General features: G+C 45.4%; 1 protein-coding gene across 1 annotated transcript in view; it reads right to left on the bottom strand.

Moving 5' to 3' along the window:
- Positions 1–27152, bottom strand: part of LOC144799451 (fatty acyl-CoA hydrolase precursor, medium chain-like) — a 211976-nt gene that overhangs the window by 80390 nt on the left and 104434 nt on the right. Inside the window, exon 8 of the mRNA XM_078670767.1 lies at positions 6453–6548. Within this exon, the coding sequence (XP_078526893.1) occupies positions 6453–6548 (96 nt within the window). The remainder of the gene's footprint in view (positions 1–6452; positions 6549–27152) is intronic.

Genomic DNA, 27152 nt, shown 5'->3' with positions numbered 1-27152 from the left:
GTAACATAAAATGTAAATTCATTTAAAATAATTAAATTTAACCTAGAATTAACAAAATAAAGTGTTACAGCACAAGAACACAACGAATTAAATGTATATTAAATAATTTAATACTTAGAACATAATAATGTAATTTGAGAAACAATAATAATATTTTTTTAAAACACCCTCACTAGCATTTTATTATGTAATTACTATTTATCAAATGTAATTCATAATCATGCTGTTTTTGTATTAATATAAAAAAATTACATTTATGAATTTATTCTTAGATGACTCTATTAGTATCTCTATATCTGCGGAGCTCTTTGCACACGGGGAGGAGATCTTCGCACAGAAGAGCTGTGAGAAGTGAAGACGGAGGTCTCCACAATTTGGCTATTTATTAACATTTAAATTAGAACTACTTATATACTACAGAGATCTTTTTGTGAATTGGGCACTTACAGTACAAATGTTTCTTCCTGGGTACCTTGCAGAAATGCAATCAGGCACCATATTAGTTTCTGAAAAGACTAAGGGCCCGATTACAAGTTTGGCGGAGTGGGAGCAGGACCGCCATGGTGGCACCCGGCTTCCATACTGCCAAACCCGTGTGTACACCACCCGTCAGATTACACCTTTTATAGTCACTGGCGAGCAGGTTCCTTGGCGGTGCCACAGGGGTGCCTATGAATTAGGCACCATAAGGGGAACGTCAAAGGTAGAACATGCACGACATCGACTATTGCAGTCCATGCGTGTAGGGACTGGGGTGAATGCACACAGGGGAGCACAACATACGCCCCCCCCTGTATGCACCCCATGGCCCTGTACTTCCTATCCGTCCCAGTTTTCATGGAGTAGGAACCGCCTTGAGAACCATGGCAGAGAGGAAACTCATAGCATGCTTGGCAGGACTGCAGCGGACCTGGCAAGCATATTGCAGCCTCAAGACCACCACGTCACCGGCAGGGATCTTTCATCCTTGAAGATTGCGGCGGGTCAATGGCGGTCCTACTGCCCAAGTTGTAATAGGGCAGTCGGGAGGCCGATGCGGCAGTGGCAGAACCGACAAAGCTGCACCTCAGTGAGTTTGGCAGTCCATGGACCACCAAACTCATAATTAGACCTTAAGTTGAGTGGGGGTGTGACTTCTCCTTTTTTAAATGTGATTGATGTAGGGTCGTTAAAAAAGGTATTTGCATGCCTTTTTTCATTTGCAGAGGAAAGAAATGATGATTCTTATTTTTCTTTTCACTTTGAACTGTAGCTATCTTTTTCTCTTGTTGCAAAAGGCTAGCGACGAGTAGCAGTATCTTATATACTAACTAGTGGCAGTTCCTCCCCTATGGCAGAGGAACATCGCAAACCTCCATGCCCTGCCAGCACCCTCCAATACATGAAAAATTAAAGGATAATAAAACAGGTTTAAAACCCGCTTTATTATTGTTTTATTTTCCTTGTGCCAAGTCTTGGTGGTGGGGCCACAGTGACATCTGGCACTGAGGTGAGTGGTAGGTGTACTACCTTCACTGCGAAAGTGGGTTTAGCCGGCCGTCTAATTGGTGAAAAGTTGAGCACAAGATTTTAGTACCGATTTAAACGCTGATGCTAACATGTTCTCTATCTAAACTATAATATCAAGATTTCACACAATGTGTACCGGTAAATGGCACTGGCAAAGTTAATACTTTTCTTAGTACTCTAAGAATCGAGCTGTCTGGACTCAGAAGCACGCTGGCAGATTTGGTGCTGGACTTCTGAACTCCCAGAAAGGCCATCACTCATCCAAGTTGACTGCAACACCTTTCAGGCCTATTTCCTGGAGAAGGTGAAGATCATTATCCAGGAGATAGAGAACGGGGTGGTAATGGGGACTTCTACCGCTTCAGCATCTAAAAACGTGATTGACTGCTCCCTTGAAGTGTTTCCGGAGATGGATGCACTGATTTTGGAACAACTGATGGGTAAAATCAAATCTGGCTCCCCAGCTGATCCATGCCCACCTGAGATCTTCCGTGTTGCGCGCCCTCTATTAGAGGAATGCATCATCTCTCTCCTCAATAGATCGCTAGATACAGGATATCTACCGGTTGAACTTAAGGAGGCGCGGGTAAGACCCTTATTGAAAAAACCGGGGTCGGATCCTGCGGTGTTAAAGAATTACAGACCTATTTCCCAGCTGCCCTTTCTCTCAAAAATCCTTGAGCAGCATGTCTTAAAATCCCTGTCCCTCTATCTGGAATCCTACCATCTATTCCATGATCGACAGGCAGGTTTCCGAGCGCATCACAGCACTGAGCTGGTGATGCTCTCGGTGCTGGACGAATTAAGAGGCATGGCTGACTGTAAGAAACCGAGCGCCCTGATTTTGTTAGACCTATCAGCGGCGTTCGATACTGTCAGCCATGCCTTGCTCTTGGAAAGACTAAAGGACTTTGGGATTAAGGGATTGGCCTTTCAATGGTTGCAATCCTTCCTTACAGGAAGGACCCAAAAGATACAACTGGGGGATGAAACATCTGAGACGGGGATTTTAGAGTGTGGGGTACCGCAGGGGTCTGCCCTGTCCCCGCTTCTATTCAACCTATATCTGCAACCGTTGATCGCTTCGTTGGCCACTATGGGCTGTAAAATCTTTAACTATGCGGACGACACACAATTGCTGTTAAGTGTCAACGACACTACGGTCGCACAACTCCAAGCCCAGAACATCTTGAGGTTCACAGTGCAATGGATGACGGATAACCTGTTAAAAGTTAACCCAGAAAAGACTGAGGTCTTAGTTATCCCATCCGCTACTTCACCTTGGTGTGACCTCTACTGGCCCATGGAGTTAGGCCCTGCTCCAAAACCAAGCCCGTCTGTAAAAAGCCTGGGGATCAAGCTGGATGGTGATCTGTCGATGGCCCCTCAGATCTCGTCGGTTGTGGGCAGTTGTACAAACATCATTCGGCAACTGCAGAAGTTATCTCCTATCCTCTCACAGCCTATGATGCGATCAATAGTGGCTGCCACTATCATCTCCAGAATTGATTATGGTAATGCCCTTTATCTCGGCTTACCCAAAACTCTTACCAGTAGGCTTCAGGTCCTAATGAATGACGCTGCCCGGTTGATCTTTAGACTCCCGAGGAGGTCTAAAGCTACCCCCCTATTACAAAGCCTGCACTGGCTTCCAATTAAAGAAAGAGTGGAATTCAAGAGCTTATGTACAGCCCATAAGGCAATTTATGGCAAGGCCCCAGCCTACATTAAAGATCGCCTGCAGCTGTATTGTCCTATGAGAACACTCCGGTCCTCAGACTCCCAGCTATTGACCTGTCCCCGCTACAGGCTAGCGACGAAGGGAGGGAGAGCCTTTTCAGTGTTAGTTCCCCAGCTATGGAACAGCCTGCCTGGGATGCTGCGTGGGGAAGGAAATCTGTTACGATTCAGAAAGAGCTTAAAAACGCTACTGTTTAGCAGAAGTTTGAGCATAGTATAATCCAGCTTCGGTCTCTGCTTTCACCTTGTCATGTTATTGTCTGTTGCCATCTTTCCCAGCGCTTAGAGACCTGCAGGTGATTAGGCGCGATATAAAATTATATTAACAATAACAATAACAACAAGTATGACTTTGGGATGTTTCTTCTGGCAATCAGGCACTTTTAGACACCTGACGAGCCCATACACTCATTATGCCAGTTGAAGTGAAGTTTAATATGTACCTGGAAATTGTAAATATTGAAATAGTGGCAATAAAAATAACCATGCAACACTATAATTGTTGGTACAGGGAAGGTGTGTGTTCACCAGAGTCATTACTCAACTTAGCTGTACTTGTAGATGGCAGTTATTTGAGCAGCACTACTCTGGTCTCTGTCAGAAATAGAGGGGAAACGTGAGGGCTCAGGACTCCTATGTTTATTTAGAGACATCCACATAGGCAATTTCAGAAGCAGCAGAGTAGATCAGAAGTGATTCAGCAGGGCATCAGTCTTAGTGCTAGCCTCCAGGAAACTTGTGGAGCTTGCAGCCAAAAATGCACGCTTGAGTTGGTGTAGTTGATACTTGCATTCTTTGGCAGTTCAGCAGAGCCTCACTGCCAATCAGAAATAGTTCCCTAGATCAATTTTGATTTCCACCCACACAAATTAGGACATTTTGTCACCTCAGATTGGCTTTGTACTTTATATGGGTGTTTTTTCTCTTTTGTCACTTTGCATCATGGAGGCGTTACTGGGGTGGATCGGCACACATAACCATAGATATTGACACAAAGCCCAAGCTACAAAGCTAGCCTGACCAAACTTTGTAACAGACATAAATGACTGGAAGCCGGCATAAACAAGAGGAAATATGTTTGTTTTTCCAAGGGTTTGCATGTGTGTAGCAGTGCACAGCACACATCTGTTTCTTGAGATCTGTCAGAGGTAGGCTAGACATAAGACTTTATACTGGAAGGGGAGGCTTCTAGTGCAAATCCAATACTTGACATGACACACTCGCCTCTGAACCATGTGGAAAGGTTGTGCGTCTTGCAAGGAAGCCTGTTTGTGAGCCAGCACAGGGGATGACAGCAGCACAGGGCATTCTTAGTAAATATGGCTCTGCACCGTGTTTTTCCCCTTGCACGCTTGCAGAAAGGACAACAGCAACATTGGGTACGGCGCTGTATTGCGTGAAAAAAGTCTACGTTTGAGCATTATTGTCTTCTACTCAGATGGGTTATGGAAGTAAGGAAATCAGAAATGAAGAAGGAGGTGTGAACGGGATGCCCTTGTTTCCCCGTGGCACGAGTGGTCCTCCATTTTCTTTCTCCATTTTTTCCTGAAAAGTACTGTTATCAAATGATAGACTGACTCAACAATAAAATGCACAATGACCCACACCCACTGGAGGAAAACTGGGATCCCATCATTGCCCTTGTTGTTGCTTCACAGAAACAAACCTGTATTTTGGAGTTTGCTTTTGGAAAGAACAGTAAATGTCACATAAACCACCATGACATGATGAGCCAGCCGGCATTACAGTTTTTGCCAAAAGTGCAGTGTGGAACTCTCAAGAAGGAATGTGGGCCTGTGCTGGACTGGAAGAGACTGGATCTTCGCCATCCTAGCAATCCACCCACAGAGTTGTCAGTGACTTCCTAAGGCTTGCACATTGATATTGGGGTAACTGTGGTGACTGAATTGCAAAACCTTGCACCAGCAGTGCTGACAATGAAGGTGATCGCTAGTATTTGTAAGGTGCTATTGGTTGTACTGGTACAACTGGTACCAAGTATGACTAAGATAATGAGAGCTTTGCCGACCTTAATGGTTACACAGTAGTAGCACTACTTAAAATAATTGAGTACTGTTAAACTTTTAGCATTTAAAATCATCAATGCTCGAAAAAGGATGTTTTTGTTAATGGCTGTTTAAATTCCAGACAGTTACACTGTTAAAGGACCAACATAGCTAGTCCCTTGGATGGTTGTGTGCTGCTGGATAACTTGTTCCAATGTGTATAATGCAGTCAATCTTCTCTGGTCTAAAGGGACTAAGGCCCTAATCATAACTGGCCTAGTAAACGGGCCAGATTTTCTTCATCCCCAGAGTTACTGATACTGGGAGTACTGGTAACTGTCTGGCACATTGTGAGTTGGACCCCGTAGGAATACACAGAAATGAGGAATTAACAAGGAAATCTATAATTCCAGGACTGAGTGTCCCCGTAATTATTGGTTCTTGAGCCGGACATTTACATGGAGCTTTTAGAAGGCGAAATCTCCATGTAAACGTTAAGAGAAGTACTGTTATCCCCCATTCCGATGGATGGGGCCGGTTTAAGCTGTCTGCACATCTCGGACGTGTGCCCTGCTCCTTTGATTATGCACCTTTTATAAAACGCTACCAGGTGCAGCAACAAAACGACAGCTCCCATCACTGTTGTCATTCTTTATTACCCTGAAATCAATAGGCTCCCAAATATTATTTAATTTTCCCCAAAACAGCAATTATATGATAAAGGAGTCCACCATGATTACTGGCTGCTTTTAACGGAATTATATTTGACTTTGCTAAGCATTAACATTTCGTTTGAGATGTTTTTGGTTCCAGATTACGGGTAAGGAAGACCCCTCGCCCCCATTCTGCCACAGCATTCAAAGTACTTGTGTCCCCAATATGGGAAATGCTTGCCCAACTTGAACTTTGATTAAAGTTTTATGGGAATTTGTTTCCCTTATATAGTAGATTAAACAGGCCATGGTCAATATTCCGACATGCCCCGCAGGTTGATCCAAACTATTAAAACAAAATGTGCTTTTTAATTTGCCCAGTAGATACTTGTGGTAGATATTTCCTCCCCCTTCATCCTGTGTTACTGCATTCAGATATGGGGGGGAGGGGGGGCATAGCTTGCTTAGCGCTGAAAGGCAACTGGGGCCTGCAAGTAGATTCTGCCCCTGTCCTACTAAAGCTTCCCACTGACCAGCCACCTACCGTACTCTTTAGGATCTCCTCCTCAGTTTTCTTCCTCATGCAGCTTACAATCACAGCCGAATCAGGTGAGTCACAGCCAGTCGAATTAGCAATCACCTGCAGGTGTTAACAGAAACAAGGAGACATAATTTATAATTAACAGGAATATGTCTAAATTACACCGCTACATCATTGCTATGATCTAAAATATAAAATGGAATAGAAAGATATGCTCAACGATGTAAAATCAGCAAACTGTGAAGGAAAACCCCAAACTCAGAACCATGTGGTTGAAGGAAAGCCTAGGTTTGCTCACAAGTAATCCTCTCATTTCTAAATGATGAATATTACCTCATTAAAATTAAGAGCTAATTTGCAAAGATTTGGCATAAGGCAGCGCTGCTAATTCTTTTTGCCGCACTGTCCTAGACCAAATCAAAAGGACAGGAATGCACCATATTTCAACATTCCTGTCCTTTCAGCCAATGCCGGAACAGAATTTGGTGCCTAGTGCCAATGCAGACACCCTTGCACCATGTTGCAAAGGATTGTTTTTGTGCAGGAAGGGACACCTTCCTTCACGAGAATAATCTATAAAGTAATTTCCTTCTTTCTCTGTGTGCTGCAGGATTTTTAGATTACTGCCAAACTAAGGAACCTTGCAGGAAAAAGAACCAGGAAAGCTGGAGGAGGAGTACTGCCCCTGTGCTGTGTGCTGTTGGGGTAGGTCTGCAGTGGTTGCTTCTGTCTTGGGCAGAGAAAGGACTGGACCTCCCCACGCAGTAAGAAACAAATGCATCACCTCCTCTCCGGTAAGGAACCAACGCATCACCTGCCTTGCACCGCAGTAAGGAACCAACGCACCACCTCCCCCGGAGCAAGGAACTGACGCATCACCTTCCCTGTGTGTAAGGAACCCATGCATCTTCTTCCCTGTGTCCCTTTTTGCTTGTGGTTTTGACGCATCCAAGGTATTTTGTGTGAAAGTGTTGCATCTGCAATTTGCTTTCAGCAGAACTGTTTCTTCCTTTTGAAAGTCATATTTGTATTACTGTAGTGTAGATTTTTGTCGTTTTGGTCTTATTTGGTTTAGATAAAAAATGCTTATTTTTCTAAACTGATGTGGTGTCCATTTGTAATATTTTCACTGTATTATTGTCTGGGTTCACAAACGCTTTGTGCCTCTGACACAAGCCTGTCTGCTCGTGCCAAGCTACCAAGGGGGTGAGCAGGGGTTATTTTAGAAGTGTATCCCCCATACCCTGACTAGGAAGAAGGGTACCTACTTGGACAAAGGTGCAAACTCTTGCCAACTAAAGACCCCCATTTCTAACAGGGCCCAATAAAGTTAGCACCCATAAAATGTGGAGCAATAGCCTTACAGCAGTGAAAAACAACTTTAGAAGTTCTCACTGCCTGAACTTGTAAAAGTACACATGTCCCACTTTGTAAACACCCTGCACCCTTCCCTGTGAGGCTTTAGGTACTACCTGAGGGGTGACTAATAAGTATTAAAAAAAATTTGGGCTTGCCAAAGGTTTAGTTTGCTAGGTCAAAATGCTAGTTTTGACCTAGCATTTGAGAGGAATTCTTCAGTGGGTGACATTTGAGAGGAATTCTTCAGTGGGTGACATTTGAGAGGAATTCTTCAGTGGGTGACACAATGAGTTCTACTAGTAGCATTTAATTTACAGGCCCTGAGTACATGAAGTACCATTTACTAGGAACCTATAAATAAATTAAATGTACCAATCAGGTGTAGTACAAATTTCCCTTATTTTAGGAGAGCGAACAATCACTCTATCACTGGTTAGTGGGGGTAGCGCAGAGTCGAAACGCCCACAAAAATGAGTTCAGCAAAAACATTTTCCAATTCAGCAATGTTGTAACACATTTCAGCCCTAGAATGAACCTTGGTCAGACAAACAACAGCAGTATGGTATAGAAATAGACTAGACGCTGCATGTACACCCATAACATGTGCAAATGAAAGTGAGGAGCAAATTTGCTTTTCATCCAAAGTGGAATACTAAGCATACAACTTAAAGTTTGAGACAAGACTCCTATGCAAGTTATATGTTATATCTTAATGTAGTGCACAGCAGCTCATGTTCGTCTAAATCTATGTTGGAATTACAATCAAAAGTCCCACACATAGGTCATACATTTTGTCACTGAAGGATCCAGCTACATTTAAAGCAGTATTCAGAGCTTGTTTCCTGTAGTTATTAGTTATATCCCCAAATTTGAGGAGCCAATGTCTTCAAAGCCAGTGATTGATTTTTGATGATCAGATCCTATCGTTTCTGATAACATGCATAGACTGTCGTGAAACAGCCAGCAATTACAGTTGAGCTCCTCTTAGAGGGATTACAGGATTTTGGTTTCACCTAGCCAGTGGCTACCATCCTTCAGTCACTAGGTCCAGGTGTCCAGAAGTATCAGGCGTTGGATGCAGGGCTCTGGGAGACACCATATGTCCACCTGAAGTATTAAAGCTAGTAATTGTCAGTGGCAAAATAACGTGATAGCAACCTCTCATTACAAGTGTCACAAACCTTCAAAGTGGATGAATAAAGGAACAAAGGGGCATATCACCAAGGGCCCTTATCGCCGCTTTAGCGGGACTTTTTCCCACTACAGCGGCGATAATTTGATCGCCCTATTACCAAGCTGTCGCTAACACCAGTTAGCGGCAGCTAATAGGCCGATAGCGAGCATCTTGGGGCCCGCTTTGCATGTCAGCGATATTTATCGCTATTGACATGCAAAGTGGGCGTGCCAAGATGTTAGCGACTGAAAACAGTCGCTAACATTGCTATCTCCTATTACCTACAAAGGCGTAGTTTTGGACATATTCGCACTAAGTGCGAATATCTCCAAAAGCTCACACCTGCCCAGAGCAGTTCTTAGCCATGTTATCCAATGGGAGGTGGATAACATGGCTAAGAGCATTGTCACGATAATGTGTGAATATCGCTGTATTTCCAGCGATATTCACGCATTTCGAATGATTTTTATCGTTTCTGAGATAAACCTTGATGATAGCAAGGTATCTCAGCGATAAAAATCGTCGTAGTGTGGCGATAAAATTATTCCCGCTAACCCTGCTTAGCGATAAATATCGCTATTGCTAGGTAATATGCCCCACAATACCTTAAAGTCAGGACAAATGCTTCCAGAGTAAGACATAGGGCCTGTGGGTGCTACCTACTGGTGGTTCAAAGGAAAGGAAAAAAATGAAAACTTTTCAAAAAATTGCCTTTATTCTGTTAATGGTGAGTGCTCTAGAATCAAAATGACTTTTTACCTAATGCGCTCAAAATTATTTCTCTATTCCTTTTTAAAACACAGTTCTATCCCTTACTCTGCATAATAGTGTACTTCAATCTAACATCCTCTTTCTTTGGTATGGAAAGAGGTGCATTTTGTGAGTTCTAAGTTGGGAGGATGATCACCCCCACAAATGTAATGTTTTTTGTAGGCACTGAGACATTGCAGGTATGCTCTATGCCACCGTTATCAACTTTAAGGGACTCATTGTACCCATTTTTGGATAGAAATTAATTGATATTGTACTTTATACCAAAATATTGCCACTTACATAAGGGCTGCAATGTGTCCTTGGGTATAGAGATCACAAAAAATAAATTCCTTTCAAAACAAGGAAAATTGGAACGGAGGCGCGGCACACTTCAAGATGGCCCCCTAGTCCAGAGCTCTTTGCTGCGACGGGTATTACCATAATGTTTTTTGTGGCTCCAGCTAACATTTCGGCCTGAAAAGGATACCTTCATGCTTCGGAATATCTACTCAATGGATAACTATATTGATATAGCTTCTTCTCCTCCTCTGCTGTGAGAAATCTTCAGATTTATTATTCCTCACATACAGCCGCCATTTTGTTTTTTCTTCCTGAAACTGCAATGGCATTTTTCTCCTCAAAGACATTCTTTTGAAGTGACTTTCTCCATCTCTTATGAGCTCTGTTTCTTCCGCATATATAGGGGTTGGTTTTAGCTTTCACCCTTAATTTGTATCCAGTGGGGGTGCAGTGGTTGCTTTACTTTACAGATTTGATGCAAGTGTGTCTTGTGACTGTTGTGGGGTGCTGTGCAGCCTTTCTCAGAGCAAGACTGATATTCTAGCTGCTCCTTAACTCTTTTACCCTTCAATTGTTTCTTTTGCTCTTTTCACATATGGGTAGGAATAAAAAGATGCTTTTTATTGGCAAGAAGTCTACAGTTCATGCTTCCAGGGCTTATTCACTTCATACGTTTTCTAGTTCTTCTCTACACAGCACTGGCATGATGGCACAGTCTAATTCCATGCGAACAGCGGCTTCGCCAGCCTCCTCTATCAAATTGCAAACTCCATCTTCAGCTAATAAATGCCTCAAACAGAATCCTCCTTCTCCACTGAAGTGCACCTTTCCTATGTCTCTGGACACAGTTTTGGAAGAGATTTGTGCTCTACGTCCATTTATTGAGGAAACTAATTCGCGTCTCTAAGATCTGGATACTAAATGGTCATCTATGGAAGCCCGTATATCCGCGGTGGAAAAACATGTTGGAGAGGTACAGGACATTTCTGCCAAAGTCGTTACCTTAGAGAAGGAGGTTCTCCTGTTGTAGAAATCTGCTGAAGAGCTTGAGAACAGGAATAGGCATAACAATCTTCTCTTATATGGCTTTCGGGAGGGTTTGGAAGGAGATGATCTGGTTAACTTCTTTACTATATTTCTTCTAAAGCTTCTTGACCTTCCTGCAACTACACACTCAAGTATCCAGCGTGCTCATGGATTGGGTCCTCGCTTATCCTCTGCTTCTGCTCCTTTAAAGCCACGAGGTGTGATTCTTCTATTTCTCAAATTTACTGACCTTTTACAAATTCTGAATGTAGCTAAACTAAAAAAACAACTGTTATGTTCTGGCTATACACTATTTATCTCACACGGTGTCTCTTCAGCACTAGCCAAACGTCGGAAGGAATTTCTTGATCTTCGTTCTGCCCTAAGCACTCTGGGTGCAAGATATGGGTTGTTTCATCCATGCCTGTAAGTTACCTTTCAAAACAGAACCTCTACTTTTGAAGATCTGGTAGACCTGAGGAAATGTATTCATTCACACTCCACAAGGCCAAGGGAAACTGCTGGTCCTTGCTCCATGGCTTCTATACCCTGACTTTTTTCTCCCTAATGATGATTATGCTTGATCTCTGATAATGTATTCTGTTCATTCTCCCCTTGCAGGTTGTTCTTAATTTTTGCTGCATAATATGTTAATCTTTTCTCTTTGAAGGTTGTCTCTTTGCAGGTTGTCTTTAATATTTGCCTTATAATATGTTGACTTTATCTTTCTCTTTTTCTACGTGTTTATACAGACTCTCTTTTGAAGATTTCTTGTGTATCCGTTTCCTGCTAGTTTTTTTTACCATTCCCCATTGTGGATTGTTCTCCCTGATTGGACGTGTCGTCTTCACCGGTGTGTTGCTACTCCTTGTACCCTCTTCCTGTTCTCCTCTGAAGTTACGTATTACAGTTGTCAGTCTTCTTTTTACCTTTATTTGCAGTCATTTATCCTATATTATGGATGACATGTACTGTCTTCTCTAACACGCTCTCCTTTTTTCTCTTTAACTCCTTTACCTCCCCTCTTTTTTCTTTTCTCCCTTCTCTTCTCAGTATTCCCTCTCTTCTTGTTTATTTCTGTTGATCATGTTGTTTTATACATTGTTCAGTTGATCCACATTCAGAGTTGTATCCTGGAATGTGAAAAGTTTTATTAATCCCAAAAAAGGCAAAGAATACTTTCTCATTTAGCCTCCTGTAATCCAGATCTGGTTTTATTACAAGAGACTCATTTGACAGAATTGGAGGCTTTAAAGCTTAAACAGAGTTGGGGTGGTTTAGTCAATGGGTACTCGCAAACTTTCTCCGGGTGCCAAATTTACAGTGTGGTTTGCGTCCGAGGGCCGTACCGGTGGGGGCGGGGTCAGTGGGGTAGGGGACGGGGCCAGAGCAACAAAAAAACTCTGACCATGAGGTTGAACACAGATCCCTGCAGCGGACACCTTCGTCCACTGAGCCACCAGACCCGACATTCACACATCTCGCTCTCTCTCCCTCCCTCCCTCTCTCTCTCTCCCTTCTCCCTCCCTCTCTCCATCTGTCTCACTCACTGTCTCTCTCCCTCTCTCCCTCCCTCTCTCCCTCTGTCTCACTCAGACTGTCTCCCTCCCTCTCACTCCCTCTCTCTCCCTCTCTCTCTCCCTGTCTCCCTCTCACTCACTCAGACTGTCTCACACCGTCTCCCTCTCTGTCTCCCTCTTTCTCCTTCCCTCTCCCTCACTGTCACCCTCTCTCTCCTTCCCTCTCCCTCACTCTGTCGCCCTCACTCTGTCGCCCTCCTCCCTTTGTCGCCCTCCTCCCTCCCTCTGTCTGTCACCATCCTCCCTCCCTCTGTCTTTCACCCTCTGTCTCCCTCCTCCCTCCCTCTGTCTGTCACCCTCCCTCTGTCTGTCACCCTCTGTCTCCCTCCTCCCTCCCTCTGTCTGTCACCCTCTGTCTCCCTTCACCTCCCTCCCTCGCTCTCCCTCTGTCTGCCTCCCTGTCCCTCCCTCCCTTGCTTTCCCTCTGTCTGCCTCCCTTTCTCTCCCTCCCTCGCTCTCTCTCCCTCCCCTACCTCCCTCGCTCTCCCTCTGTCTGCCTCCCTTTCCCTCCCTCTCCCTCTGTCTGCCTCCCTTTCCCTCCCTCGCTCTCCCTCCCTTTCTCTCCCTCCCTCCCTCTCCCTCCCTTTCCCTCCCTCCCTCCCTCGCTCTCCCTCGCTCTCTCCCTCCCTTTCCCTCCCTCCCTTTCCCTCCCTCGCTCTCCCTCGCTCTCCCTCGCTCTCCCTCCCTCCCTCGCTCTCCCTCTGTCTCCCTCACTTTCCCTCCCTTTCCCTCCCTCCCTCGCACTCCCTCGCTCTCCCTCCCTCTGTCACCCTCTGTCATCTCACCCTGCCTGTGTGTGTGCCCAGGCTGAGACAGCTTCCCGGGCACACACACACAACCGCACCCGAGCACTTCACAGGTCTTTTAAAGACCATTTGCATGTTAATGAGGCTTTGTTGTATTTCACCTCTTAGCGCTCCTGCAGCTCCACTCTATCAGTGGAATGCCGGGCCCCCACAGAGCAGCAGAGTCTCTCAGAGTCGCACGCAGTGTTTACAGACACTCTTTAATTATTTTTTTTTTAAACACGGGTACAATGTCTGCAAGGTCCGCGGTCCGCCAAGGAAGCCTTTCCGGGCCGCTGGCGGCACGCGGGCCGTACTATGAGTACCCGTGGTTTAGTCCTTGTTTCATCTACCTCCAATAAAAAGAACGGTGTCACTATTGTATTTCATAAAAGGTTCAATTGTTCTGTTGTTTCTCAAGACATAGACTCGGAAGGTGGATGGTTATTAGCTAAGTTACTTATTAACAATATTTCTTTGGCTGTACTTAATGTTTATCGTCTGACTCAACCGGACTATTCCTTTAGGCAAAATATTACAAAAAAATGTATTCAACATAAGGATGACTTTTTTGTCTTAGGAGGCGAGCGCAACCAGATTGTGGATCCATTTATAGACCGCAAATCCCACATTCGATTTATCCCTCATAATGCTCATAAGCAATTTCACAACACAATCTCTCAGACACACCTTATAGATTCCTGACGTTCATGTAACTCAGATGTAACAGAGTATTCCTTTGTCTCTCCTCCTCATGGCTCTCTTACATGATTAGATTACATCTTTCTCTCTAAACACCTATCCCAGAAGTTCATCTCCTATACAATTGAACCTTTTGTAATTTCCGATCACACCCCAGTGATTGCAGACTTTAATTTGCTTCAATCGCAACCCAAGTCCTCTAGGTGGAGGTGCAACAATTTCTCTTACAAGAACTTAACTTTTCTTCTTCATTTAACTCTTTTACTGAAGATTTTTTTCTCTTGAATGGTGATCCAAATTCCACCCCTTCATTGATATGGGATACATTAAAAGGCTTCTGCTCGCGGTTTTATTATAAATTTTGTTTCCAAGAAAACGAAGAAATCTTGTGCGCAGCATAATTTCTTATTAACTAATATTAAACAATTGGAGCATCAACTTTATTCTTCCTCCTCTGGCTCTAGTTTACAAGAACTAGTTTGTGCAAAATTGAATTTCAACAAATTAACCATTGATGATGCTTCATCTATTCTTCTTCGCAGCAGTGCCCGTTATTATGATGGACGGAATAAAGCCGGCAAGCTTTTGGACAATTACATCAAAGCTCGTAAAGAATGTGTGTTAATAGATTCCATTCAAACTCCAGAGGGTAAACATCATTTTAAAGAACAGGATATTTCAGATGAATTTGTGACTTTGTATACACCAGAATACCCTGCTTCTGCCTCTTTGATTGATACTTATCTTGCCCAGGTTCCTCCTCCTATCTGTGGAGATCTTGATTTAATCAGATATTCCGATATAGAAATTTCTAATTCTCTAAATTCACTTAAAAAAACAGAAAAATCCAGAGCCAAACGGATTTACGGTAGTTTTATCTACACTTCTAAAATGTATTACTTCCTAAACTAATACATCTTTTTCATTATTTCTGTAATACTGGCAAGGCAGATGGTAAGTTTTTTAGAAGCTGCTATTTGCTTGATTCATAAGGAAGGTTGTGACCCAAAGTTTTGTAAGAATTATCACTCGATATCCCTTGTAAACGTAGATTATAACATTTTTGCTAAATTACTTGCTTTATGTCTTCAACCCCTTTTGCCTATCTTAATCGGTCCAGAACAATGCAGCTTTGTTACAGGCAGATTTCATTACAAGACCGGAGGCTACCATTATGCATACAACTTTTAATGCAGTCCAAGCATTGCCGCATATGTCACAAAGCAAAAGTTCCAACTTAGAATACATATGAATCAACAATAGCATGAATCACTAGGCAATCAGCCTCTTTTAAATGCGGCTCCAAGCAAGATAAGTCACCTCCTTACTTAGCTCTTTATAATATTGTAATTTCATGTTTAAGACTTGTATTTTATTATTAATCTATATTTGTTACTATATACTGATGAACCCCTTAATCCCTACAGGAGTAATATTTATATATATATTCAATGTACCTGTTTTATATATCATCTTATAAGGTAGAGTAACACTTTTTTACTCCTTATACCCAGACCCCCAACCTCCAATTTACGGAGGTTGGCTTCCGCTTTCCTTTCCTGTAGTTGTCTTTATTTTAAAGTTATAGTTCTTTCCTCTCGCGCGCGAATTATTCAAAAAACACAGTGACCCGCTTTTATTTTCAGAACAATCTCCCAGACGTTCATAATTGTGCCCAATACCTTAGACTTTGTCAAACCTTGTGAGGTACGACGCTTTGTGAATTTATCTAATTATTTATCCGTGTTACCCTCGCCTCCCTCCCATAATCAGTCTATTAGGATTGATATTTACAAAGTAATTTGAAGGTAATATTAAAAAATAAAAAAATAAATAAAAAAGGGAGAGGATATATATATATATATTGAAAAGATTACTATAAACATATAAAAAAAAAAAAAAGGCTGTACATATATAGAAAGTTTATAGAGAGAGGTTAAGAATTCTATATAAGCTTCAGACATTCTTATATATTTATTTTTTCAATTCAAAATATGTCTGAGTCAGATTCTGATTCAATTCACAGTATTACTGTTGAATCTGATTTTAATAATGATGCCATCAAAAAAACGTATCCACAAGGAGATGAGATCATGTATGTTTTCTACTCTCTCCCAAGTTATGTCATCTAAGAGACCCTTGATCCATGATAATGATGACCTATCTGACTTGGACATAGCTGAGATTAATGATCTCACCGAAAAAAGGGGTAAGAGGCATAAAAAAAGTAATAATATTGATTATACCCCAGAGAGCACGGGAGGTCGTAGCACCTCAAATTTTACAGGAGGTCCTCGCACCTCATTTGCCTCAGGTGTCCCTCGCGGCACAAATCTGAAAGGTGTCCTTAGCGGCACAAATCTGAAAGGTGTCCTTAGCGGCACAAATCTGAAAGGTGTCCTTAGCGGCACAAATTTGATGGGTGTCCCTCGCGGCACAATTCACCAAAGTGCTCTAGATAATGATCCAAGTGATATTGATGGCTCAGAATTTCCTGACGAATATATTCGTGACCTAGATGAGGACGATCAAGATATTGATTCCTTTCTCTTGAATGACGACAATGGTCCTTCATCTTCTAAAGATAGTATCTTGGACCGTTTAGGGGAAGAAATGTTCTCCCCTTTTAACATTAAACATCCTAGAAGCTCAGAGTGGACTCCACATGAGCACGTTTCTAAATTCATATCTAAATGGATTAGGAACCCTTTAGAAAGGGAAACTTGCAATCTTTTGAGGGCAGAATGCACCAGACCTTCAATTGAAGGTAAAGTCTGTCAAACTCCTAACCTTGATCCGGAACTAATTACTTATCTTTTTAAATTAAGAAGAGACCCACGCAAAGGCTTGGAAAGGTCGCTTAAGCTCTGCCAAGATAAAGTTCTCGACATCCTAGGTCCACTTACTAAAATAATCGACGCAGCTGAGGAGAGTTACCTTAATGGTTCCCCTCTTGACACACACTCCTTTCGAGGATGGAGCCAAAGAGCACTTGTCCTCTTAGGAAATGCCAACGCAGGACTTAATTGTGAAAGAAGAAGAGTAGTCCTCAATAAAATTAGTCCAAAATTAATCGATATGGCTGAAAAAGAAACCTCCATTAATCCAAAAGGTTTACTTTTTGGAGAAGTTTTAATATGTATCAACCTTTACCGCTTTAGATAGGGCGCATCAAAACATGAAAAAAGTTTTTAACTACAACAGCAACCTTTTTGGAAGGGCTGGAAGAAGGGGGCAATCTTCCGGCCGCTTTAATCGACGCCCCTTCCCAAGAAACAGAGGCAATTTTGGTAGAGGGTACCAACCACCCAACTAACCACAGTTTTATCCACCCAGAGGAAGAGGTTTCCGCTCCAGAGAATTCCGAGCACGAGGAGCACCTGCTGACTCCACCCCTCAAGTGAGTACTCCTTCCCCTTCCCTTTCTTTGAATCCAAAAGTAGGTGGCAGACTAAGATTCTTTTACCACAATTGGAAAATTATCACACAAGATCCCTGGGTTCTGAACACCGTTCAAGGTTTTTGTATAGATTTCACCAAGACTCCAATACAGTACTCTCTTCCAAGACCGACACCCCTTACACTAGATCAAGAAAAAATCATAGAAGAAGAAATTTCCTCTGCTAAAAAAAGGAGCAATTCTAGAGGTACCCATGGAATTTATGACATTCATAAGTACTCTCTTCCTTGTGGAAAAGAAAGACAAGGGTTGGAGACCGGTTATAAATCTCATGGAACTCAACAAATTCCTTGTCTACCGTCATTTCAAGATGGAGGGCATCCATCTTCTCAGAGACCTCTTACTAGAAGGAGACTGGCTAGTCAAATTAGATCTGACGGACGCCTACTTTACAATTCCCATGACAAAGGAACACCAACCCTTTCTTCAGTTCATTTGCAAAAACCATCTCTTTCAATTTCAGGCTCTCCCCTTCGGCCTCTCTTCTGCCCCATGGTGTTTCACCAAGGTAATGAGAGCAGTTGCCTCATGTCTAAGAGAAAAAGGGATTTGTCTCATCATTTACTTAGACGACATCCTGATTCTTTCTCAAGACTATGCTCAAATCATCAAAGATCTGAAGACAGTTATAGACCTCTTAGAAAGTCTGGGTTTTATCATAAACTGGGAAAAATCCATTCTAGTCCCCTCAAAGAAGATGGAGTTCCTGGGCTTCACAGTAGACACAACAGAATGTCTTCTCCTTCTCCCTCCCAAGAAGATTGCCAAAATAATAAAGGAGATAAGACATGTATTGAAACAAGAAAATCTCTCCCTAAGAGAACTAGCAAGACTTCTAGGCCTTCTATCTTCCTCCATTCAGGCCATTTTTCCGGGACCACTGAATTATCGAGCCCTTCAGAGAATAAAAGCAAGAGCTCTCAGGTCAGGTCTTTGGTACGGAGATCGAATTTCCTTAAACCCAGATGCAATCTTAGAACTTAACATGGTGTTTAGACAATCTAGATGCATGGAATGGGAGAGCGATCTTTGGTTCAGCACCAGATTTTATTCTAGAATCGGATGCCAGCCTTCATGGCTGGGGTGCTTGTCCACAGAACCAGAACACTGGAGGAATTTGGTCCCAACAAGAGTCCCTGCACCACATCAATTATCTAGAATTAACTGCAGGACTTTATGCTCTAATGAGCTTCAAACGCTTTCTTCAAGGAAGATCAGTCATATTGAAAATGGACAATATGTCTGCCGTTGCTTACATAAACCGTCTAGGAGGGACCAAGTCAGAAGACCTCTCCATTCTAGCAAAGAAGCTTTGTTTTTTTTGCCTAGAACACAAAATCTCTCTGAGAGCAGAATACCTTCCAGGGAAATCCAATCTTTGGGCAGATTGGAATTCAAGATTCATCTTGGATTACAGCGACTGGAAGCTCAACACTTCTGTTTTCAACTCCCTCAATCATTTCTGGGGCCCATCCCAAATAGATTTATTTGCGAGCAGATTGACTACCCAATTGATATCTTATTTCAGCTGGATGCCCGATCCTGGTGCTCTAGCAGTGAATGCCTTTCTCCAACCTTGGGTAGGGATCAACGCTTATGCCTTCCCTCCATTTGCAATGATCCAGAGACTCCTTCAGAAAGTGAGACAAGAACGATCCTCAAATGTCCTAGTAACTCCTTATTGGCCATCCCAAGTCTAACGATCTCGCTAGACTTTCGTCAACAGCTTCAACTCTCCTTGGAGAGTCATGGGCCCCTGGAACACATTACGGGTACAACAACATTTGGAAAGTCTGGTCACGTTGGTGCTTGGAAAGGGACTTGGATCCCGTGGAGGCACCTATTGTTGATATAGTTAATTTTCTTGGAGAACAATTCGATAGAGGTTCAAGTTACAGATCTCTCAATTGTTTAGATCTGCTATTTCTGCAGGACATTCTCTAATTAACAATAAAACGGTAGGTAAAAATCCTAATATTTGTAGAATACTTAAAAGTATCAGACTTAGAAGACCTCCTCAACCTAGCTATCAATCTCTTCGGGATGTTAATTTAATTCTTGACCTTTTTTGTTCTTGGCCAGTTAATTCTCTTCTCAGCAGGAAGAATCTTTCTATCAAATTAGCTACTCTTCTTTGCTTAATTTCATGCATTAGAGTCTCTGATGTTAAAGCTCTAGATATTTCTTTTAGATCTTACGATATGTTTGGAGTCAAATTTGAAATACATAGAAGAACTAAAACCATGTCAGATTCTATTTTCTATCCTCGTTTTGATACTTGCACTAAACTCTGTGTTGTTCAATGTATGAAAGAATATGATGTGAGAATGAACTCTCTTCGTCCTTTGAATGTATCTCAGTTACTCCTCTCTTTTGTTAAACCCCATAAAGGAATTTCTTCTAGCTCTATTGCTGGATGGGTTAAAACAGTCATGAAACTTCCTGGAATCAATCTGAATATTTTTAAACCACATTCTATTAGAGGCTCAATGGCCAGTAAGTCATTCTGCTCAGGTGGTAAGTTAGATGATATTCTAAAGGCTGCTGATTGGTCTAATTCTAGAACCTTTGCTCATCATTATTGCAAACCAGTTTCTCACATGTCTGATGTTGATTTACATGGCTACCAACATGCATAATGGTAGCCTCCGGTCTTGTAATGAAATTGCGATTCTCCTATTTACATGACCAGAGAATCTGGATTTCATTAAAGACACGGAGGCTAACATTATCCCTCCCACCCTTCCCTGGGTGGTTGATTAAATGATATAATATATATGATTGATTGATTGATAGCTTTATTTCGATATGCATATATCATAAAAGCAGTACAAAAGATAAAAACAGCATGTCGAAAAAAAAGTAAGACTGTGCATTCGATAAGAGAATAAAACACATTAGATCAATATAAATTAATTAAAAAAAATTAAAAAGAGGATTAAATTGATATGGACAGTCTTCTATATCTAATCAACCAAGCCCATTTTAAAAACTTAGCAACAGCACAAACAATGGGGGGGCTGTGTTAGTTAAAAGAATCCGGAGGGCAACGGAATACTGGCGGGTACCCAGTTCTCTGCAGATAGGACCAAGCCAACGTGATCTGGGGCGACCATAGTCCGGGCATTCCAAAAGAAAGTGTGGCACCGTCTCTGGTTTATCGGGGCAAAGAGCACAAAAGCGTGATGAGGGCTGGGTTTTATTCCACCCGGAGCAGAAGTCGGCCAAGGGTAGGGTTCCTAGCCGAAATTTGATGTACAAGGACCGATCCATGGCAATTGTTATTATATCCATGTACGGCTCGTAGGTGGTGACATCTTTTAACAACAGAAAAGCTGCGGTGGTTTTGCAGTGCTGCTGGCTACTGATACACTTCTCACGAACCCACTCCCCAAAAAGTTTTTTTAAGATCTCCTTCGGGGGAGCGGAGTGGCTATGCCAGCAGGAATCCAGGCCTAGGTCCCCTAAAAGATGTTTAATGTCCTTCAGCCATTTAATGCTATGCCAACCGTCGGAGTGCATCACCTCAGCTAGACCCTTGGCATAAGATTTTAGCTCCGGAACCCTCCACAGACGAGCCCAGAGCAAAAGGGGTCGAAGACGGGCCTGATCCCTTATAGCTTTGCAGCCAGTGTCCATGAGCACTGGGATGGTCGGGCTACTCGATGGAATAGCAAGGAGGTCTTTAATGAATTTGTTTTCGGCCTTGCTCAATGAATCCACTTTGCCCAGGCCCCACAGTTCGGCTCCATAGAGTGACGCAGGAACCGCACGTGCTTTGTATATGTCTAGTAGAGGGGCAACACAGTGTTTTGTTGAATTGTTGAACTCCTTAAGGAGGGCCCCCCCCACCCTTTTGTGGGCCATTGTCATTTTATTGATGTGGGCTGTCCAGCTCATCGCATCGTTAAGTCGAATTCCCAGGTAGTCAAATTCTGCCACTCTTTCAAGGGGTATGGAATTCAGAATGGGAGGGCGGCCAAGTTTGCGTGGTGGGTGCATAACTAGGTACTTAGTTTTTTCCACGTTGATGACAAGACCCTTGGTGGTGCAAAAGTCCTGAAAGCGGTTCAGAAGTGTCTGAAGACCTTGGGGGGTTTTAGAGATGAGGAGGGTGTCATCGGCGAACAGCAGGGTGGGAATTTTTACGCCTCCCAGGGTGGGAGCGTCTGCTGGTTCGCCGAGTAGATGATCTACCACTCCATTAATGTAGAGGGAGAATAGGGTAGGGGCCAGTACACAACCCTGCCTTACTCCCCTCTCGACCCTGATCTTATCGGTTTTTTCCCCGTTCAACCCCCATCTGACCTGGGCATAGGTGTTGGTGTGCAGTTTAATGAGGAGGTTTAATATGTACAGGGGCATCCCTAGACCATGAAGCACCCTCCAGAGTTCCTCCCTAGGGACCAGGTCAAAGGCAGTCTTTAGGTCAATAAAGGCCAAATAGAGACTGCCTTTGCCCAGTTCCACCACCTTCCAATATAGTAATAGGAGCCTAAAGACCTGTTCGATAGTTCCTGTACCTGAACGGAACCCAGCTTGCATATCGGACAGGATGTGGTTGTCGTCCACCCATTGAGAAATCCTACCCAAAATGGCTTTCCCCGCCAATTTCTGGCTCGAGTCTATTAGGCTTATGGGCCTATAATTCCCAGGTAGGTCCCGGCTGCCCTTTTTGTAGATGGGGACCACCTCCGCGCCTCTCCAGGAATCTGGCACGGGGCCTCCCACAACGATTGCGTTGAGGAGTGCAGAGATTAGAACCCCCCATTCTTCCGGATGAGCTCGGAGGATATCGCCTGGTAGGCCATCCGGACCGGCTGCTTTTAATGGTACCAAGGTTTTAATCTGCTCTGTAACATCCAAAACAGAAAAAAAATCTAGGTCTTGGACTACGGAAAAGGGCGGGAGGTTAAAGGGGTCGTTTAGTGGACCTTCAGCGGCAGAATACAGTTTTTGGAAATGGGAGAACCATGTCTTGGCATTAATGGTACAGGTCCTCAGAGTGTCATCGGGACGGTTCCTATTGCCCACCAAGTTCCAAAAACCTTTGGCGTCTTTCCCACGACTGGCAGCCAGGAGGTCCTGCCAGAATTTATCCTCCCACTCCATCCTAGCGTTTTTTTGGCAGAGTGCATAGTATCTCCTGGCCTCCCTGGTCCTGGCCGGTAGTTTGGACTTGACTGCTTCAATGAGAAGTGACTTAGCCTCCCTGCACTTCTGATTGTACCAGCCCTGTCCAGCTCGTGAGCTTGGTTTCCTTCTATTCGTGTTAGCTGGAACTACAAAGAGGTCACTAATAGCCTGGGTTATAGTACAAAACCTTGGGGCCACCTCCCTCGACCCATCCTCTTGGGAGTCAAGATTGACTAGGGCTGAGGCAAGAAGCTGCCTAATGGCAGAAGTTTTCTCCTCTGAAAGTGCCAACTTCGCCCACTTTAGTCGCCGTCCACAGTTGGCGACTACTGACAACTCCGGGGCGGGGTTACGAGAAGTTCGGCTCGCAGTGCTAGTTAGCCACCTGTGGGACAAGGTGAGAGAGAGGAGATTGTGATCACTCTCAACAGATGGTATAATCACCATATCCTCCACTGTGCTCCACAGGTGTATGTCAAGGAGAAAGTAGTCAATCCATGACGTATGCCCTGGCCTATTGTAGGTATGGGCCCCTACTCTGTCGGACCTAGTCCTGCCATTGGCAGCCCTCAGACCAAACTCCATAGCTACTGAGTTGATCTGGAGGGCCACTTCTGTCCATTTTTTGATGGGACTGAGTTCAAGGAACGGAATCCCCCACCTACTGTCGTGTTCCTCTTGGTCAGTTAGGATTTCAAGGTCCAGGGGCTCAAAGGTACAATTGAAATCGCCCGCCAACAAGGTACAAGACCTATAAGGAGACGAGCGAAGCTGGGCTTCTAGACAGGCTATTACTGAGGATTCTCTACCCCCCTTTGTGCCTCGGGCGTAAATGTTAAAGATGTTTAGAATGACTCGGCCCTGGGAATTTCTCAACAGTATGTTGAGGAGATCCGGGCATTTGGTATCCCGCTCCACCACCCTACAGTTGAGTTCTGAAGCCACCCAAATTAATAGGCCACCCGAAGGGCGGCCCCTACCCGCTGCACTACGAACTGCCGGCAAAAAGTGGGTGGAATATCCTGCCTTATGCAGTGGCACCCCACTCCAGGTTTCCTGGAACAGGCATATGGAGTGTTGTTCCACTAGCGCGTTCCAGTCCGGCAGCGCTAGCTTCCTCTCGAGACCCGCCACATTCCAGCTGAAAACCCTAGTCGAGGGGTCCGTCACAGCCGTAATGCTACGGACCTCGATAGTGTCGGGCCTGTCCACAACTCCCACCCCAGGGAGGCTAACCAAAAGGTCAGAAGGTGCCCCAGTCTCCCCTTGCTCTTGTGCAAGCTCAACAGAAGCCTGGCTTTGTGGTGTAGTCGAGGGGCTACGAATTTTAAGGGGGGGTGTAGGCTCGGCAGCAGGACTAAGAACCACAAGGGCCCCCCCGGGAGCGTCACAGAGTCAGCAACCCCAGGGACCCCAATTCTGTGTCACTTGGGCTGGGTATATCTGCTGTGAGGAGACTCCCGGGGAAGGGTAACCGTGGGCGATGTTTTCTACGAGAAGTTGGCCCCCAAAATTACTATTGTGGGGGGGTTGTCCAAGGTGGCTAGTAGGATTGGACGGGAAAGTCCGTGGGTAGAAGAATGTTAAGTCGACAGTATCGACACCCGTTCCCGTCGTGGATCGCCCTTGGGAGCATATCAAATGGGCGACTCTTGCGTCTTGGAAGTTAACCACCACACAATCCCCTTCAAAAGGTTTTTTCCCATGTCCAATCCATCCCACCCTACGTACGCCAAGAATTATGCCATCCACACCCAAAGGGAGGGGCCTGTTGATTTTCAGCCAGTGGATGACCTTATTCTTAAGCGCCTGATGGTTTTCCTGCTGGGTATTCCTAATAGGGGGGACTTTGGTAAGAACGACAACAAACGGGTGGCACTCAGGGGGGAGGTTAACTGGGGGACACTTACGTGTGGGTTTCTGCGTAGAAGCCACTGGAGAAGGGTTTTTAGACGAAATGGCGATGGGTATAGCCTTCAGGGTTGTCGCTGTGCCGCCAGTATTGGCGTATAAAGCGGCCCCCGGTTGTGAAGTTGGACCCGTCCCTCCCTTCAGGTGTTTCCTTTGGCCTAAATTGGGCACAGGGGTTGTTACAACTGAGGGAGGGATAGCATGCACTTGGGCAGCATGAGTGGAGACATTTGATCTTGTCTTCCTCGGGCCATCATGGGAGACAACCGGGGAAGCGTTCCCAGACGCAGGTCGCTTGGGTGGCTGTGTCAACTGTTCTCCTGAAGAATGTCTCACTGAGGCCTCTTTCACAGTGTTCCTGTCTGTCCTGTCCTCGCTGGGCTTTGGCTGTAGTTTGAACAGGGTTTTCAGGGAAAAGAAATTGTCCCTGGTAACCTGTTCAAAGCGATCAAGCCTATCTCCCAAACTTTTAACTCGGTCGGTAAGTGGTACCAAAAGAGACCTGACCAGTTTCTCGATCGACTCCAGAAAGAGACCCTCATTGGCTTGGTCAGGTACTGATGGGACCAACAAGGGGGGTAGCACTGTGTCGGCTACGATTGGCGAAGCGATAGAGTTCCCGGGTGGAACAGGTCCACCAGCGCCTGGGAGTATGGGGCCCCTCTGGGGCTGGTATCTAGCATGCTTAATAAGCGTGGACTGACAGCCCTTACGAATGGTGGTCGCCCTTTTCCCCTTCCTTTTCATAGGCCCATGGATAGATCGAGTCTTGGGCGGAAGTTGAGGATCGAATGTGGGAACGTCAGAGCAGTATTGGGACTGAATGCCGGAAGAACCGGCTGTGGGGGGGTCGGGGCGGGACTCTACAACCACAGTACAAGGGCTTGCGAGGTGAGGATCAATCAGCAAACTTTCTACCCCGTCTGTTCCATCCTCTAGTGGTGCAATGTGAGAAGCCCCAGGTAAAGCCCCAAGCAAGGGTGCAGGGGAAATGGAGATTGATGAGGGCATCGCTAGTGACGAAGATGGACTTTTGGAAGGGGGAAAGTCAAGAGAAAGGCGCCGTTCTGATATGGCAAGCTCATTGTCAATAACAGCCGCCACCCTGGTGAGGAATTTGTCCATAGAGCCGAACATGGCGGCCCCTGGGGCACTTTCACTGCCACCCCTCAAGGCCTTACCGGAACGGGTTGACATGCTGAGTTCCGGACCCACAGTGTAGCACCACAAACTAGGGTCTGTTGCAGCAGATGTAAGATGGGTGGCCCAGCCCTGCCTCCTCCTGCCACAGACGGCCCGCCCTTTGCTCGGGCTTCGCTCGGCGTCCCGCTCGCGTCCCGCTGAGCGTCAGGCTGTAGCTAAGTAGTGGGCGTTGCAGGCGAGGGCGTGTCTGAAGGTCGGCGCGTCCGCTCACAGGCCTGGGGAAGCAGGGACTCCTGGTCTTCTGAGTCCCTGCTTAGCGCCGGCGAGTTTGTCCTTCCTGGCGCCTCCCAGACACAGCGCGCAGCCTTCACCACTCCTTAAGGCAAGCCGCGAAGCAGCACCCGCGGAGCGGGTGCGGCGAGGAGCAGCGGCAAGGAGCACAACCCAGCAGCAGGTCAGCACGGAGAACGCGGGTCCAGCAACAACCCCCAACAGCTTACAGGTGAGTCCCAACAAGTAGAGCACACACACGCCTTTTACTCCTGGTCAGGCGGGGCGTGTCTGAAGGTGGGCGCGTCCGCTCACAGGCCTGGGGAAGCAGGGACTCCTGGTCTTCTGAGTCCCTGCTTAGCGCCGGCGAGTTTGTCCTTCCTGGCGCCTCCCAGACACAGCGCGCAGCCTTCACCACTCCTTAAGGCAAGCCGCGAAGCGGCACCCGCGGAGCGGGTGCGGCGAGGAGCAGCGGCAAGGAGCACAACCCAGCAGCAGGTCAGCACGGAGAACGCGGGTCCAGCAACAACCCCCAACAGCTTACAGGTGGGTCCCAACAAGCAGAGCACACACACGCCTTTTACTCCTGGTCAGGCGGGGCGTGTCTGAAGGTGGGCGCGTCCGCTCACAGGCCTGGGGAAGCAGGGACTCCTGGTCTTCTGAGTCCCTGCTTAGCGCCGGCGAGTTTGTCCTTCCTGGCGCCTCCCAGACACAGCGCGCAGCCTTCACCACTCCTTAAGGCAAGCCGCGAAGCGGCACCCGCGGAGCGGGTGCGGCGAGGAGCAGCGGCAAGGAGCGCAACCCAGCAGCAGGTCAGCACGGAGAACGCGGGTCCAGCAACAACCCCCAACAGCTTACAGGTGGGTCCCAACAAGTAGAGCACACACACGCCTTTTACTCCTGGTCAGGCGGGGCGTGTCTGAAGGTGGGCGCGTCCGCTCACAGGCCTGGGGAAGCAGGGACTCCTGGTCTTCTGAGTCCCTGCTTAGCGCCGGCGAGTTTGTCCTTCCTGGCGCCTCCCAGACACAGCGCGCAGCCTTCACCACTCCTTAAGGCAAGCCGCGAAGCGGCACCCGCGGAGCGGGTGCGGCGAGGAGCAGCGGC

This window comes from Lissotriton helveticus, chromosome 12 (genome assembly GCF_964261635.1).
Source record: "Lissotriton helveticus chromosome 12, aLisHel1.1, whole genome shotgun sequence".
Classification (NCBI taxonomy): Eukaryota; Metazoa; Chordata; class Amphibia; order Caudata; family Salamandridae; genus Lissotriton; species Lissotriton helveticus.
This window is presented reverse-complemented; position numbering and strand designations above follow the sequence as displayed.